Source organism: Cornus florida, unplaced genomic scaffold (assembly GCF_030987335.1).
Source record: "Cornus florida cultivar Cherokee Brave unplaced genomic scaffold, ASM3098733v1 CherokeeBrave_3.0.0_Hap2_Chr04, whole genome shotgun sequence".
In the NCBI taxonomy this organism is placed as follows: Eukaryota; Viridiplantae; Streptophyta; class Magnoliopsida; order Cornales; family Cornaceae; genus Cornus; species Cornus florida.
In genome coordinates, this window is record NW_026775574.1 from 3,680,356 (window position 1) to 3,695,419 (window position 15,064).

General features: G+C 33.7%; 1 protein-coding gene across 3 annotated transcripts; it reads left to right on the top strand.

Annotated features, from left to right (window-relative positions):
* LOC132302523 (mitogen-activated protein kinase 9) lies at positions 1 to 9,125 on the top strand. 3 transcript variants are annotated; one of them, XM_059799410.1, is made up of 12 exons: positions 267 to 401; positions 852 to 932; positions 2,445 to 2,853; positions 2,926 to 3,053; positions 3,227 to 3,286; positions 5,274 to 5,423; positions 5,571 to 5,724; positions 5,844 to 5,983; positions 6,064 to 6,137; positions 8,424 to 8,525; positions 8,609 to 8,749; positions 8,850 to 9,125. In XM_059799410.1, exons 3-11 carry the CDS (start codon positions 2,448 to 2,450, stop codon positions 8,712 to 8,714), a joined length of 1,320 nt encoding a protein of 439 aa, XP_059655393.1. In that variant the 5' UTR covers positions 267 to 401; positions 852 to 932; positions 2,445 to 2,447; the 3' UTR covers positions 8,715 to 8,749; positions 8,850 to 9,125. The 3 variants fall into 3 exon arrangements, with proteins under 3 accessions (XP_059655391.1, XP_059655393.1, XP_059655392.1); XM_059799409.1 differs by having other exon boundaries at positions 269 to 401; positions 838 to 932; XM_059799408.1 differs by lacking the exon at positions 852 to 932 and having other exon boundaries at positions 1 to 401.
* The last annotated feature ends 5,939 nt before the right edge of the window (positions 9,126 to 15,064 follow it).

The window sequence follows — 15,064 nt, forward strand, 5'->3', positions numbered from 1 at the left end:
GCCTGTTCTTCTTTCTTCCTAGATACACTGCACCATCGACTGAGTGTGATATATATACTACACACACATACATACATATATAATATACATATATATATTTGAGAGAGAGAGATAGAGTTATAAGCGGACAATGTTTGTACAGATTTGCGGTGGATATGGGTAAGGGAACTCTTGTAGGAGGCATTCGGCGGTGGTTTCAACGTCACTCTTCCGCCGTCAATACTCAGAGTAACGACAACGACGATAAGAGAGATCAATTCCATAGCAACGACGTCGTACAGAGAGATCAAGATCAAGGAGACTTGAATTTCACAGATTCCCTTGGCATCTCTGGTTTGAAGCTTATAAAAGTCCCCAAACGAATCAATCTCAGACTCATCTCCACCGACCATCATCAAAAGGTCAGCTCAGCCGCTTTACTGTGTGTGTTTGTGTTTTTTTTTTTTTTTCTGTGTGATAAGATAAGGTCCGCATTTTGAGGCACGCTTGCATTTATTTCTTGAGCTGATAATGGGATAAAATTTATGATCTTTTGGATTATTCGATTCGATTTGTCATCTCACTTTTTGTTCTTTTTTAGGTAATATTTTTCAAAAAAAAAAGAAGATAAAAATTAACATTAAAAATTTCTCATAGATACCAAAAATAAAGAAAAAGCAATCCTTAAGAACTGTAGAATCATTTATGACATGTTGAATTGACAATTTCAGATTCGCCACACTCTTTAATCATATATATATATATATATATATTTGTATACATCATGACATACACGTGTACACCCATACATATATATATATATGCAATATTCAAACTTTAACTTTGATCACTTCATAGACGCCTATGTTTAGATTTATTTAGAAAGCGGTTGTGGAGCAACACCTCAAGCAATTTCGTGTTCTGACTCAAATTGTTAGCAAAGAAACAGTAAGGTTTGTTTCTGATTTGATCTTTAAGTTTTTACTGCTCCTTCATTTCATTTCAATTTGATGATTTTTTTGGAACCCTAGAATTAGTTGTTTCTTTGACCAATTTTACATAGATTTATACAAGTCTTTTTGATCCATTTATCTTGAGTTGTGTTGTATTACAAATTCTATATATCATTTAATCAAGTATCCACTATTTCTTTTACTATAGCATATAACTTGTAGAATACTGGAGTTTTTGTCTCATTTTTTGGTGGTTATGAATGTTAAGTTGAAGTTTGTTCAAGAAGATGGATTTGTGTTTTCTGTTTCTTGTCTGTGTAGATATCTAGTTGTCTATCCCTGGCTCAATGCTGGCCTTTTTAGTGATCGGTAGGAATTTTATTTCTCTAGTGAAGAATTCTACTAAGAAAATACCAGAGAAGCCTATCAAAGCAGTGGAATGGATTTTTGTCCTTACATCTGTATAATATTCTTATTTATTCAAAATTGATGTGTTGGACAAATAAGCCAAACAAGCCTTGTGGTTTTAGGATGGATGCAAGTCAGTTTCACTTGCATGTTTCTAGCTGTATATGTATACAATGTGTGCTAATTCTTTGTATATCTATGTTTTTGGAATTTTTTTATGAACACTTTTTGTTTAGTGATGTGGAATCCCGTTGGTCTAATCACTATGTTTTCTTTTGTATTCCTCCTTTAAATTCTATTTGGGGTCAATTGGGCAGGGGACATATTACACACTTTTTTTATGAAATATGCTCCTAAAGATTATACTACACTATATGTGTTTTATCACAGCTTGCTTTCCTCTACTAAATTTTGATGCATCACACAGTCTATTTTACCCATTCTTTGAAGTATGAAATCAACCAAGTCCATGTTTGTCAAGGAAGTTTAAGAATTGATGCATGGTCCTCGAGGTCCTCTAGCAACCTAACCCCTCAAAAGTGGAGAGGACTGTAGTCCCCTCTAATGCACCAGGGGGAATTACGTTTGTCTCACCCTAGCAAGCTCCTCCTGCAAACTCATCCTATCCTTTTCATCCACTGGGCCATAGATCTGGATAAGATCCACTAAATTCCATAGTTGCTTTTCTGCAACAAAGATGAAGTCGATAAGTCCCCAGAGTCACTGAATCGTAGTCATAGTTCTACTGTGCTACATCACAAGAACCCGACCTACTATCCCTTTCACCCAGCAGTTCAAACATAAACCTTGCACAACCTACTTAGTCATTTTTCCATTTCAGTATCTTGAATATGTACCAAGTCAAGTATCCACCTCCTCATCATTGACTTCACCACCTTCTGGTTCTCAGGATCAGGACCATTTGAACCTGACATATTCCATGAAATAATTCTTAACTCTAACGGAAACTTTACCTCCTTCCCCTCTTACCAGATATATTTTAAAAATCAATGCTTTTTGTTTTTCATTTCCCTCCTTTTTTTTCCTAATATTTTGCTTAGTTTTCTTTCTAGAAGTTGCTAACTATCGTTTGTTTCAACTCAGAACATGCCTGACAAAGAATTCTTCACAGAATATGGTGAGGCAAGTCAATATGAAATACAAGAGGTTGTTGGCAAGGGAAGTTATGGTGTTGTCGCGTCTGCAATTGATACTCACACTGGAGAGAGAGTAGCTATAAAAAAAATCAATGACGTTTTTGAGCATGTTTCTGATGCCACTCGTATTCTTAGAGAAATCAAGCTCCTGCGGCTACTTCGACACCCAGATATTGTAGAAATAAAGCATATAATGCTACCTCCATGTCGAAGAGAATTTAAAGATATATATGTTGTTTTTGAGTTGATGGAGTCTGACCTTCACCAAGTAATCAAGGCAAATGATGACCTCACTCCTGAACATTATCAATTTTTCTTATACCAGCTTCTTAGAGCTCTAAAATATATACATACAGGTTGAAAATTCTTTAATTGTGCTTTTAGGCTTTAATACTTGATGATGCTCACTAAAGATTCTTTATTTGCAGCAAATGTGTTCCACCGAGATCTAAAGCCAAAAAATATCCTTGCTAACGCAGACTGCAAACTGAAGATTTGTGATTTTGGGCTTGCTCGCGTGTCATTTAATGATGCCCCCTCAGCTATTTTTTGGACTGTATGTGCCTCTCTCGGGCATTTATTGCGCAGCTTAGTTTCATGTTAACAGTTTGTAGTGGTTTCAATATTAGTTAGATCGCTTTTTGTCTTGGTAATTTTGTTACTGGACTGTGCATTATTTATCTTATACAAGTACTTATTTATCCTTTTGATTATATTAATGTTTTAAAGGATTATGTGGCAACTCGATGGTATCGTGCTCCCGAACTCTGTGGTTCTTTCTTCTCCAAAGTAAGTATATACAACACACTGGCAAGCATGCTTGCAATGCCTATATATCTATATATATGTATATATATATCCTGACAAATTTATGTGGTTACTTTTTACCTCCTTGATGAAGTCAATGTTGGTACTTCAGATTTTGAAATTAATAAAAGAAATTGTAGTTCTGTGTGCATTATCTAATTCAATTCACTTTGGAATGTGCTTATCTTTTTATATATTAATATGCTAATATGTTCTGTTCCCAAGCCTGTTTTGTTAATTGTCTTCAACTTTTATGCATTTAACCAATTAAAAGCTACTAAATTTCATAATTTTATATGCCATACTTTGTCTGAATGCACTTTGCATTACTCATGGCAGGGGTGGGTAACCAGCTGACCTAAAGTGCATCAAACACCCATGTAATGCAGGGCCACAGAGTAGTTCACTGATTTTATTTCTTACCTTCGAATTGTTTCATTGATTATGATAATAGGCATATAACCCTGTTGCTTCTGCTTTGTTGTTAGGTTATGACGTAGGAGTCATTTCTTGTGGTTCTATTTCTGTGCTTGTGGTTTGTTGTCCAATCTGGCACTTTTTTATTTTATTTTATTTTTTTCTTTTTCCTTTTCGTGTGTGTGCGCCATTGCATAAAGGTTTGACCAGCTGGCCTTGATCTTTCATGTTAACTTTATCAATGGCTTCAGAGGTTGCATTATGCAAGTGCACTTGTTATAATACCTATTCTATGATATTCTCTAATTATTTCCACGTCCATTTGTGTTGCAAGAGTGAGCTTTTAAACCTCTGTCTGATTTATTGTTCACGACCAACCATTCATTTAGAATGATATAAATGAACTTGTGACATTTTGCTGTTGTAGTTAGAATCATTCAACAAAAAACAATCAAATAGGATTTAGCAATCATGTTGCTATTGTTTAAATACATTTTGTGGTCTTGATGCACCATCTTAATGAAATTATTGAATTATTTTCAGACCAAATATATCATTGATTTAATAAATTTTGGATACCCTGAGGGTTACAGATATATATTACTTATTCTTGAAAATTCTCAAATTTTTTAAAAATATTTTTAAATGGCAAGGCTTCTTTATATGGTTAACACCATTTAGCTGTTTTCTCTCTTCCTGATATCTTGATAACTTTGAATGTGTTACCACAGTTGCACCCCCGAGGCTATATCTAGGCAATTCTTTGAGTGGGTTCATGCAAGCCTTACCATTGGAAACATACGCTTCTAAATTTTGGCATTTCTGTCTTCTACTATACCTTGAGTCTTGCATGCAGAAATTTGTGAATTAGCGTAGCTGACGACTAGCTTCCGCATCTTTGTGGCCCCATTTGGGGTTATGTGAAGACATTTGTGGCTTCTGCAATTGTTTCTGAGTTGCATTGGTTTAATGAATTTTTATGAGCTACTGTTATGTGTGCATGTTGCAAAGAGGGACATGATCTGTAAATTCGAGATTTTACATATGGGAGTATATAGTATATAGTATATACTTGTGAAATCATAGCTGAAGGATGATGTTGCATATTCAGTGTATAATACTATGATAAAGTGTATTATGGTGGATCCTTGATTACTAGAAATATTCTTAATTGAATTGATAGTGTAAGGAGGTTGCTGAGTTGATGGACCTTATAATCAATCAATCAATTCAGTGTGGTGAGGAAAATCTGTGATCAACTATTTGTGGAGTCAATAACGATTTGAAATCTGCATTACCTGTTATTTCAACTTATTTGTGATGTATGATTGTGATTCAGATAATGATCAGTAATTGCCTTGTTATTGATATTTGTATATTCTCTATATAATAAGATGTTTCTTGTCTCAATATTACTCAATGTGCAGCTTTCTTTTACTCTGTAAGTAGTTTATTATAAATTCTTAGGGTTATGTATAACTTGTATGGATTTGATTGTCGACAATAACTCCAAAAATGTTTTAGTTGATTTTTTTCATTTTTTTCTTTTCAGTACACTCCTGCTATTGATATTTGGAGCATAGGGTGTATATTTGCTGAAATGCTTGCAGGGAAACCATTGTTCCCTGGTAAGAATGTGGCACACCAGCTGGATCTTATTACTGATTTACTTGGCACTCCTTCTGCTGAATCCATGGCAAAGGTTTGTCCTCTTTCCATTAGTCACTTTTGATACTAATAAATTTTTTCACAACTTTTCACCTAGTCTCTCTATGATGCTTTAGTTTTAGCTTGTTTGTACTTTGTGCTGTTATTTTCCCTTAATTTGGAGTTGTCATAATTTCTGCAGATTCGGAATGAAAAGGCTAGAAGATATTTAAATAGCATGAGGAAAAGACCACCCATCCCTTTCTCACAAAAAATCCCAAATGCAGATCCATTGGCTCTTCGTTTGCTTGAGCGGTTGCTTGCATTTGATCCCAAAGACCGTCCATCTGCTGAAGAGATAAGATTTAGTAAAACCAATTATAAAGCATTTTACTTCTCTGACATTTGCCGGAACTTTTTTTAGTTATAATTCTATATTTCCGTTTCCTGATATTGGTGATTATTTTATCTTTACAGGCATTAGCGGATCCCTATTTCCATGGTTTGGCAAACATGGACCATGAACCTTCCAGACAAACCATTTCAAAATTTGAGTTTGAGTTTGAAAGGAGGAATTTGACCAAGGATACTGTAAGAGAGCTAATATATAGAGAGGTATGACAATTGCTTTAGAGGTGTAAGTGTAACCCATTTGTTACCCACTACTCATTTGTATCTTCATTTAAAGCAAACAGATTTTGGAGTATCATCCGCAGATGCTTCAGGAGTACCTTCATGGCGTAGATCACACAAGCTTCATGTATCCAAGGTTATATTAAACAATAATTTTCTGCGAAATTATTCATATTCCACTTCATTCTTATTGTTGGAGATTCCTTTATGGTATACTGTTTATATTTCCCTTTCCCCCTTCCCCCCCCCCCCCCCCCCCCCCTTTAATTCTCATATGTGCTTTGTAATTTCTGGCAGATATATGCTTACATATTTATCCCAAAGTAGTAAGCTGTAAAGTAAATACATTTTTCAATAGATTATCTTTTAATTTTTTTATGCATTTATAGTATTGATACACTTTCCTTAATGAAATTTAGAGCTCGTAGAGCCCCTCACCACCCTGCATCACTCTTGATGGAGGATAGCTTGAAATTCAAAAATAGTAGTGTCTATGATTGATAATGTTGTGACCTTTTAAGTTGAGGATAGCATTTAGGTTAGAGTTTGTTGGTGATGGGAATTCTTGGAAAGAGATGTTTATGCACGTAGGAAAGGAGAGATGATAAATTGGGTTAGACAAGAGGGACGGTCTGGAAAGAGAAGGGTTGAGTAATAGGTCCATGGACATGAATTTTAATCCAGAGGCTCAGGTTGGTTCATGCTCTACTTTTAGCCCAATGGAATTGGTCTCTGGCCCTTATACAGGATCCTAGGGATGTGGAGGGCAACTCCGGTTAAGCCCTGAGCCAATCACAATGCGGCTGGGACTAACAGGACCTACATCACTAGACCTGCTAGTCTTGGCCCGGTGAGAGAACAATGATCAATTTTCTGTTAGGTCCTTGTGAGAGGCTGTTCTTGCTACATGTTATAAATATGATGCCAGCTCTCTCTCATTTTCTACTTCCGGTAAAAAATGAGCTTGCCACCCACTATCCCCAGTTGGGACAACCTCGGCTTGCTCCCAAACCCTAGCCACCAATCCAACACCATCCAAACCCTCTAAAACCATCCTCACATTCGATGTAATTTTGACAGGCATCGAACTCCTAGGTCCCGCAGACCTCGTCTCTGACCTGATGGGCATTAAAGCCCGTATGATTTTGGGAGATATATAGGACCAAGCCTTTTGGTCCTGTGGGTTATCCCAGCTCATGTATCCGCATAAAGGGTGGCTTAGAGTCATTGCTCTAAATTGTCACAAGGTCCATGATGATTTTGTCTGGTGCTATGTGGGGCCATATTAATGCAACATGGTTGCCAACACTTAGGTCACATGTCTGGTCCTGATTGTAACTTCAGGGCTCAAGGGGGCCTAAAAGTTGAAATAAATGTACTGAGCACTATGGATGAGAGAGAAAATTAGCCTGTTTTCAAACGGGAGAGGTTGATGGAATAATATAAAACTGTTGCTGACATATATAAGGTGATTGATTGTTAGGAAAAAAAAGGTTAGGTTATGGAGTTAGAGTTTTAGGACGAGAAATTGAATAAAATAAGTCTAGTTGTGATTAGGACAACAATCATCATCGTGGAGAATTTATTAGGAAAAATATTTCGGGTTAGGGAATATTATTATAGGAATCTTTAATAATACATTAGACTTTTCTCTTTTAGGGTTAGGGTTATACCACACAATTATTCAAAAGTTTCATAGGCTGATGTCAAATTCCCTAATAAACAGTTTGACTACTGAGGCTAATCTAAGCTTACTTGCAGCAATACATAAAAGAGAAAATCCCATTTACCACCCAAGTCCAGTAAAAAATAGAAATTCCAACATAGCCTCGACTCAACAAGCCTAAGAAAGCATTGTAATTAATAACCTGTTGATTTATCCAAAGAAAACATAAAATGAAAACGCAACTCAAACCAAAATTTGATCATGTGAGGCTCTTATTATGACTTTGCTTGTGAACCTGTTTAAATTTCCTCATAGTACTGTTCCATACAAAATGAATCAATCAAATAAAATTCTATTTAGGATATTTTTCATCTATAAAATATCATTTTGTCTTATAAAAGAAATTCTAATTTTCATATTCAAGTATATCTTGTACATACAAAAGTTATATCCACGGGGGAAAGTCCAAATTACAATATTAAGACATACACACCTCTTCCTTCGTATTTGTTGCATATAAGATCCTCATTTAACATGGTGTGAAATGTTCTCTCTTGTTTTTCCCACTCTCGTTTGAACGTTTTTTTATCTGAATATCTGGATTCATGAGATCTCGTCATCAGATTAATGACATGTTTATCCCATTTCAAATGACTGTTTTATTTATTTACTTATTAATATATATTTTCCTCCTCTTTATGAGCTGTTGAATATATTGCATCCTTGCTAAAAAATTTGAACTTTATGTCAACTTAGTGGAATTGATCGATTTAAGCAACACTTCGCCCATCTTGAGGAGCACTATAGTAAAGGAGAACGAAGCTCTCCTCTCCGGAGGCAATATGCCTCCCTGCCCAGGTGAAGTGTTCGTCTACTGGGATACCTTTTTTTTTTTTGGGTTAACGGTTGGTGATACTCATTACAGACCTTCTTTTGCACAGGGAGCGGGTCTGTGCACCCAAAGACATGGCTACTGACCACAGTAATAATTTGGAAAAACATATGATTGCTGCTACTGCTCGATTGTCGGTTCGCGGCACCCCTTGATCAAAGGTTATGGAGGTGTCATTAATTGCTAACAGGTATGTGGTACCTTTGCAGAATGGCCTAACAAACTATATTTCCCCAATGTCATTTGGTATATCTGCTCCATTTGTCTGATTTACATCTATGATTCCACAGGAGACAATTTTGGAGCAACTGAAGATTTTAGCAGCTTATCTCTCACTTTGAGTGAAAAGACTTTGATTCCTTAGCTAGGCCCCATAATTTCCCCAAATATGTGGGTGCCTGCCTAATTCTTATTATAGGTGATGCTAATTTATAATGTCATTGTTGTTGTATTATTATTGGTGTTATCATTTTACGTTGTGTTTAAATTAAGGATTGTCAATGGCAATGTGCCAATGGCCTATGAATCTGTTCGTTGCAGCTATTTAGAAGTTGGTTTTGGAGCTCTTTAGATTTGTTGCTAGACCTAGCAGAATATAGCTGATTGCTGATAAATGAATCAAAACAAAAACCATTTTCAAATGAATTGAGACAATTATTGTACCCCTTTTGTTCTATTGACAATTATATTTCTATGATTGCTGTCTCTGTAGATTTTATTTTTATTTTTAGATTTGATGTTGAATCTGATGTGACTATAGCCAAAAAGATATTAATGTACTCTAATTTAATGACCAATTAGGATTTGGTTATAATCATAAATTTTGCTATTTTTTTTCCTCTCTTCTATATTAAGATCTTTCCTTTATTTAAAAAATTACTTTAAAAATATATAAAGCAGCCAAATAAACAGCCCCTAATTAAAAAAAAAAAAAAAAAAAAAAAAAATCACAAGAGGAGCCACTGTGTCCCGCATGTGATTGGTTAAAAAACTAATCATAAAAATTATAATTAATGTCTCTTTTCTATTTTTTTTAAAACTTTAAAACTAAAATTTTAAAAACCAAATTACCCTTTCATATTTCTTCTTTCTTTTTTATCCTACTTATAACCTTCATTCTTTCCTTTCTTACATAGCTTTTTTTTTGCTCAATTGTTTTAACTATATATATATATGTGTGCGCGCGCGCACGCGCGCCAACCGTAGTTGGTTTTCTCACTGTTTCTCGCTCTCTTCTCTATACCCATGAAAAAACTTTATGTGAATTGATTTCTTCTTCTTATTTATTTATTTATTTATTTATTTTTCACACACACATATATATGGTTAAAATAATTAAAAAAACAAAAAAATGCAAAACCATTTCACACATTAACTAAAATTCAAATTTTATAATATTACCTCAATTAAAACTCAATTTCATAATATTATTTCAATTAAATTATATAAAACTCAATAAAAAAAATCAATCAAGGTGATATATATATATATATATATATATATATATATATAAGACAAAATGGGTCCTGTAAGAGCTAATGAAGTGTAGCTCTACATATCCAATCAGGAAAGAAAAAATAAATTTTAGTGTAAAAAGTTGTAATTAATGTTTATTTCTTATTTTTTTTGGAACTATAAATTTCAACATTTAAGACAAAATTATCCTTTAAAATTATTTCCTCCTTCAATATACCTAAGGGCATCCGCACTAGCCTCCCTCTCCGAATTTTTACTCTCAAAAAATGTCATTTCACCTTTTTTAAAAGCCACGTCAGCAATTCGCAGAGCTTCGTCAGCAGCTTTGGCTCTTTATAAACGTTTCATTAGGCTCTCTGAATTTTCGCTCCCCAAAAAAGTTTTAAAATTTTTTATTTTTTAACTTTTTCCTGACAGCTATAAGTGCGATAGAGTTGAGGTATTTATAGAACATAAATGATTTTTTTAAGTTTTTTTTTTAAAAAAAAAAATAATTTTTTTAAAAATTATAACCGTTAAGTGCACGTGCATAACTTAAAAAAAATAAAGCAAAAAAAAGTTAAAAAAAAACAATCAATTTTTAAGGAAAAAAACAACAAAAAACAATATATTTTTTATTCAATGAATTTTATATTTTTTATTTTAAAAAAAAGAGCTCAAAATAATCATTATTTTAGTTTTTTTTTCCCAAAAACTCATTCTGCCAAACAGTGCCTGTTCGGGGCTTAGGTGCCAGAGTTAAAAACAAAAACTTGTTTGCGCCAAAACAGCGTAATTTTGCTAAAAATAAATTCCGCAATCAGGCTCGGGATCTCGCTTTTCCGAGAGCCGGTCCGATAGCCCTTGTGGGCCCATACTGTATTTGGGCCTCTAAATCGATAAAAATGGGCTTTTGGCTAGGGCGGTGTAGGTGCTCTAATAACCTTCATTCTTTCATTTGTTACAGGTGCTCCATTTGTTACGTATATTTAACCTCTCTTTTTTTTCTTTTTTTTTTTTTTTTTAATTGTCTTTTATATTAGTTTGCGCAACTTTAAATAGCACTTCTCAAATCACAAATGAAAATTTGGGGAGAATAGTATTTTTTTAATTTTAATTAATTGTGATATATCAATAATGTCAGAAAATTATGAATCAATAACAAATTAACAAATAGCTAGTTCAAGATGCTGAAAATATTTTGATTTTGAAATAAACCAGCATTATAAGAATGTAACGCACTGTGTAAAAAGGCTTTATTGAAGAATTATTAGTTGAATTTCTTTTAATATTTGTAATTTTAAAACAGAATCATCTATGTATTGGTATTAACTCTAAACCAACTAAATTTTTGAGTCCTGTTAGGATCCAAATTGAGGAAGTTGAATTGGATTGGTTTTAGATTGAAGTTCTTCAAATTCAATTTTCCTTTCTCCCTCTGAATCAAGCATCTTTTTCCTTCAAATTCATTTTTCCTTTCTTAATTTTTGAGATCTCTTCTCAAAATGCAACATTTTTTTCAAACACAAAAATATAGAACGAAGTTATATATATATATATATATATATATATAGAAACACACACAAGAAATAAAACAGAGAAATGAAAGAAAAAGATGTAATGGCGTTTGGAGGCGGGTTTATGACGAAGGCTAAATGGGCAGTAGGCGAAAGGAAATTTGGTCGAGACCAAAGACTTCTTTCACAACTACAAACCCAGTTAAAAGCACAAAACCCGTACTATGATGCCATCATTTTCCCGAGAAAGTAAGTGGGAAAAAATTGGTGTTTAGGGCTTGAAAGTAGCGGGGCAACCAGTAGAGAACCTACGAGTTTTTACAGAGCCATGGATATGCTAATGCATAAAACTCTCCCCCTATTTGCATCAAGCCCTTTTCAGTATTGTTTAAGCTCAAAATCGCATCTGTGTTTTTGTGTGTGTGTGTGTGTGAGAGAGAGAGAGAGAGAGAGAGAGAGAGATGAAGAAAGAGAGACACTCCTAACCTAATGTTTCAGATGACTCTCTAGCTCAAAGTATTTATAGTGACCAAAGTAGGGTAATGAAGAAACGGGCTCAACCAAAGCCTAGTCAGGCTGGCCAGGAGGCCCAATTTTCTCAAGCTTGAGTCTCACCGGGTTTACTTCCAATTCTTAGGCCTGACCCAAAATTTTATAGACTCTGGGCCAGGAGTTCCCAAATGAGTGAGCCGCAAACATTGAAGGTAAACTCGTCCGTAAGCATTGAGGAAGAATGGCCGATAAGAAAGATACAAGAAATTCACATATCTGTTTACGAGACTTGGATATTTACCATTCACTTTTTAAAGTAGAAAAAAGACTATTAGATTACAAGGCTCTTAACAAAGATAGAATAGAGTTTCCTAGTTAAGTAAGGTATTTTATCCGATCCAAAATTGGATGGGAGAGAGGAGGAAAAGAAATATGAACTATTCTATAAAATATATAATGAATATTTACTCTTGATATGATTATATTATAAGAATATACGGTTGGTTTTGTTGGTAGATTCAGAAATTGTCAATGGTGTGGACTAATATTAGTAATAATAATTATTATTATTATTTTTTTTTAATTTATTTTTTTGAGTGAGCTAAAATTGACTATAGTAAAAGATGGGCTCAAGCCCACCAAGATACGCCCTTAGTTTTGTATGTCCTAATATAAAAAATTTATGGATTATATAAGACATTTTGTGTCCCATAAATTTGTGGTTTAATATGATACTTTATATTCAATTAGTGAATGATGTGTGTTGATCGGTTCAGTATTTGAATCGTGGTGTCCACTTAACTAAGGAAGTAATTTATATGCACATGAGAGTGTCACATGCGGTATATGAATTATAGGATTTGTGTTATTATAAATGGTTCATGGTCAATAATAAAAAAGATGAACTCTAAGATGTAGAGTAAGAGTTGTGAGAGTCGTCGACACCGTCATGATGAATGACTCAAGCATGACAGAGGTATCGACTCACTGTATTAATCAATAGTTACTTTGATTTATTAAAGGATAATGGATTTGATACAAACTCCATTCCCACCACGACCAGTTTTAATATTTTTCTCCCTCTTTTTTATTTATATCACTAGCGTTTCCATACAACCAAACGGAAGGTAAGACTGATGCCCTCCTCGAATGAGGTGACGAATATCCAAATCTTACATGCCAACAGCATGGGTAAAATGGACATTGGACCCACGTGTTATCCACCGAGACTACACAGCATGGTGTATGATGGACTAGCAATTCGACGCATCGGACAAGCGCCTCACACGGTTGTTGTTCCCATCTAATCTTCGTACAATAATGACTCCATTACTTTAATGTCTCCGTGCGTTGTTCCTAATGTACTCATCAACCTTGGTCCCACCTTTCTTGCTTAGGTGGGTCCTTCATATTTTATTTATTTTTATATTTTAGTAAATTAGACTCACTTACATAATTTTATTATGAAAATAAAATTAGAAAGATTATATTTCCTCCGTCTCGGTTTATAAGTGTCGTCACTGGGATATGTGACTCACAATTTTTGTGACTCACAAGTTTCTAATGACGACACTTAAACTGAGACGGAAGGAATAATATATAATGTGAAGGCGAGTCATAAGGTCCACTTATAAATAGCATAAGAATGTATTATTTGATTTTCATATGACAAAATCCCAAGAATAGTAATGTTTCTCAATCCGATTCTTTTCTCAAACTATTTGTGGGCAAATTTGCAGTAGATCAATTACTGATCATGAATGGTATAGTGCCTATGTATGAGGTTATGGGAAGCATGTCTTTCCATGTAAGAAAATGATAGTTACACCTATAAATTTAACCGAATATCGAATACATTCAAGTGGGATGCAAGATAAAATAATACATCTGATTATCATAGTTCTTAATTTTATGTTTAATGATCTAACTCGTGAAAATCAAGAATACTGCATTCATTGATGATCAAACCAAATAGTTCGTTTAGGTTTTGGAAAAAATCCTTAGAATTCTCTGAGAATTTCTTAAAAGATTAGTCTTTGAAACTACCTTCAAGTCCAAGAGTTGTCTTCCAACAGCCTTAAACCTTTTTATATGACAACAATAGACAACAGGGACAAACAAACATATATATCTAAGTTTTCCTTCACCAATTAAGTTACTACTAGAAAACTACAGTCCAAAGATATAAAATTATACTGTCAATTAGAATACAAATTGACAAGTATAACCCCAACTCATCAAGTTTCGATAATCACACCCTGAATTTTTTTTTTTTAATATTATAGTGTATAGAATCATTTTTTTATTATTGTTTATTTAAAAAGTTTCAATAAATAATTATATTCGATTATTGAAATTGAGAGCATTCAACTCTCCATTCGAATGTAATCTTCTGACCTATATATCATATCTCTTCAAATATCGTTTAGTTAAATAGACATAACAATACTACACGAAGAGACCGGATACATTATGTAATTTGCACTGGATACATTATGTAATTTGCACTGGAGTCTAAGAAAATAAATGGAAAATGATTAGGACACCATAAGGTCCATAGTTCAACTTGTATATTGAATGATTGATTGTCTGGACTGAAATTGTCAATCAAACCACAAAATCACACCCTAGTCGGGTACTTGTCCGAAAAAATCAAACCCAAGCCCTTAAAACTTTGTGTTATCATTAAAGCAATACAGTCATGTAGGTTTAAACTATATAGAGTATTGCCAAAGAAAATAGAGTTTTAGGTCTCACTTTATTGATCTCTGTATTGATTTATAGGTCATTTACTAGGGGTGGCAATTCATGATTATAAGTATAACTGTATGGTGTCGATATAAGAATATTATACTAAATAAGTAAATCAAAATTTAACCTATTTAATAATTGTGTCAAGAACCCTTAACGCTAGTCCAACCCACTTATTAAACGGATAAATATGTTAATCCGTTTATATGTTTATCAAAATAAGACATTTAATATTTAATTAAATAATAAATAATAAAAAATTTTGTCACAATTAACTCAAGTATTCTAAA

Bases quoted from the DNA above. Each gene is read 5' to 3' on its own strand.
- LOC132302523 (XM_059799408.1), top strand. From the start codon at position 156: ATGGGTAAGGGAACTCTTGTAGGAGGCATTCGGCGGTGGTTTCAACGT. The intron at 3,054-3,226 runs GTATGTGCCTCT...AATGTTTTAAAG, and splicing joins CCTCAGCTATTTTTTGGACT to GATTATGTGGCAACTCGATG. The intron at 5,725-5,843 runs AGATAAGATTTA...TTTTATCTTTAC, and splicing joins AGACCGTCCATCTGCTGAAG to AGGCATTAGCGGATCCCTAT.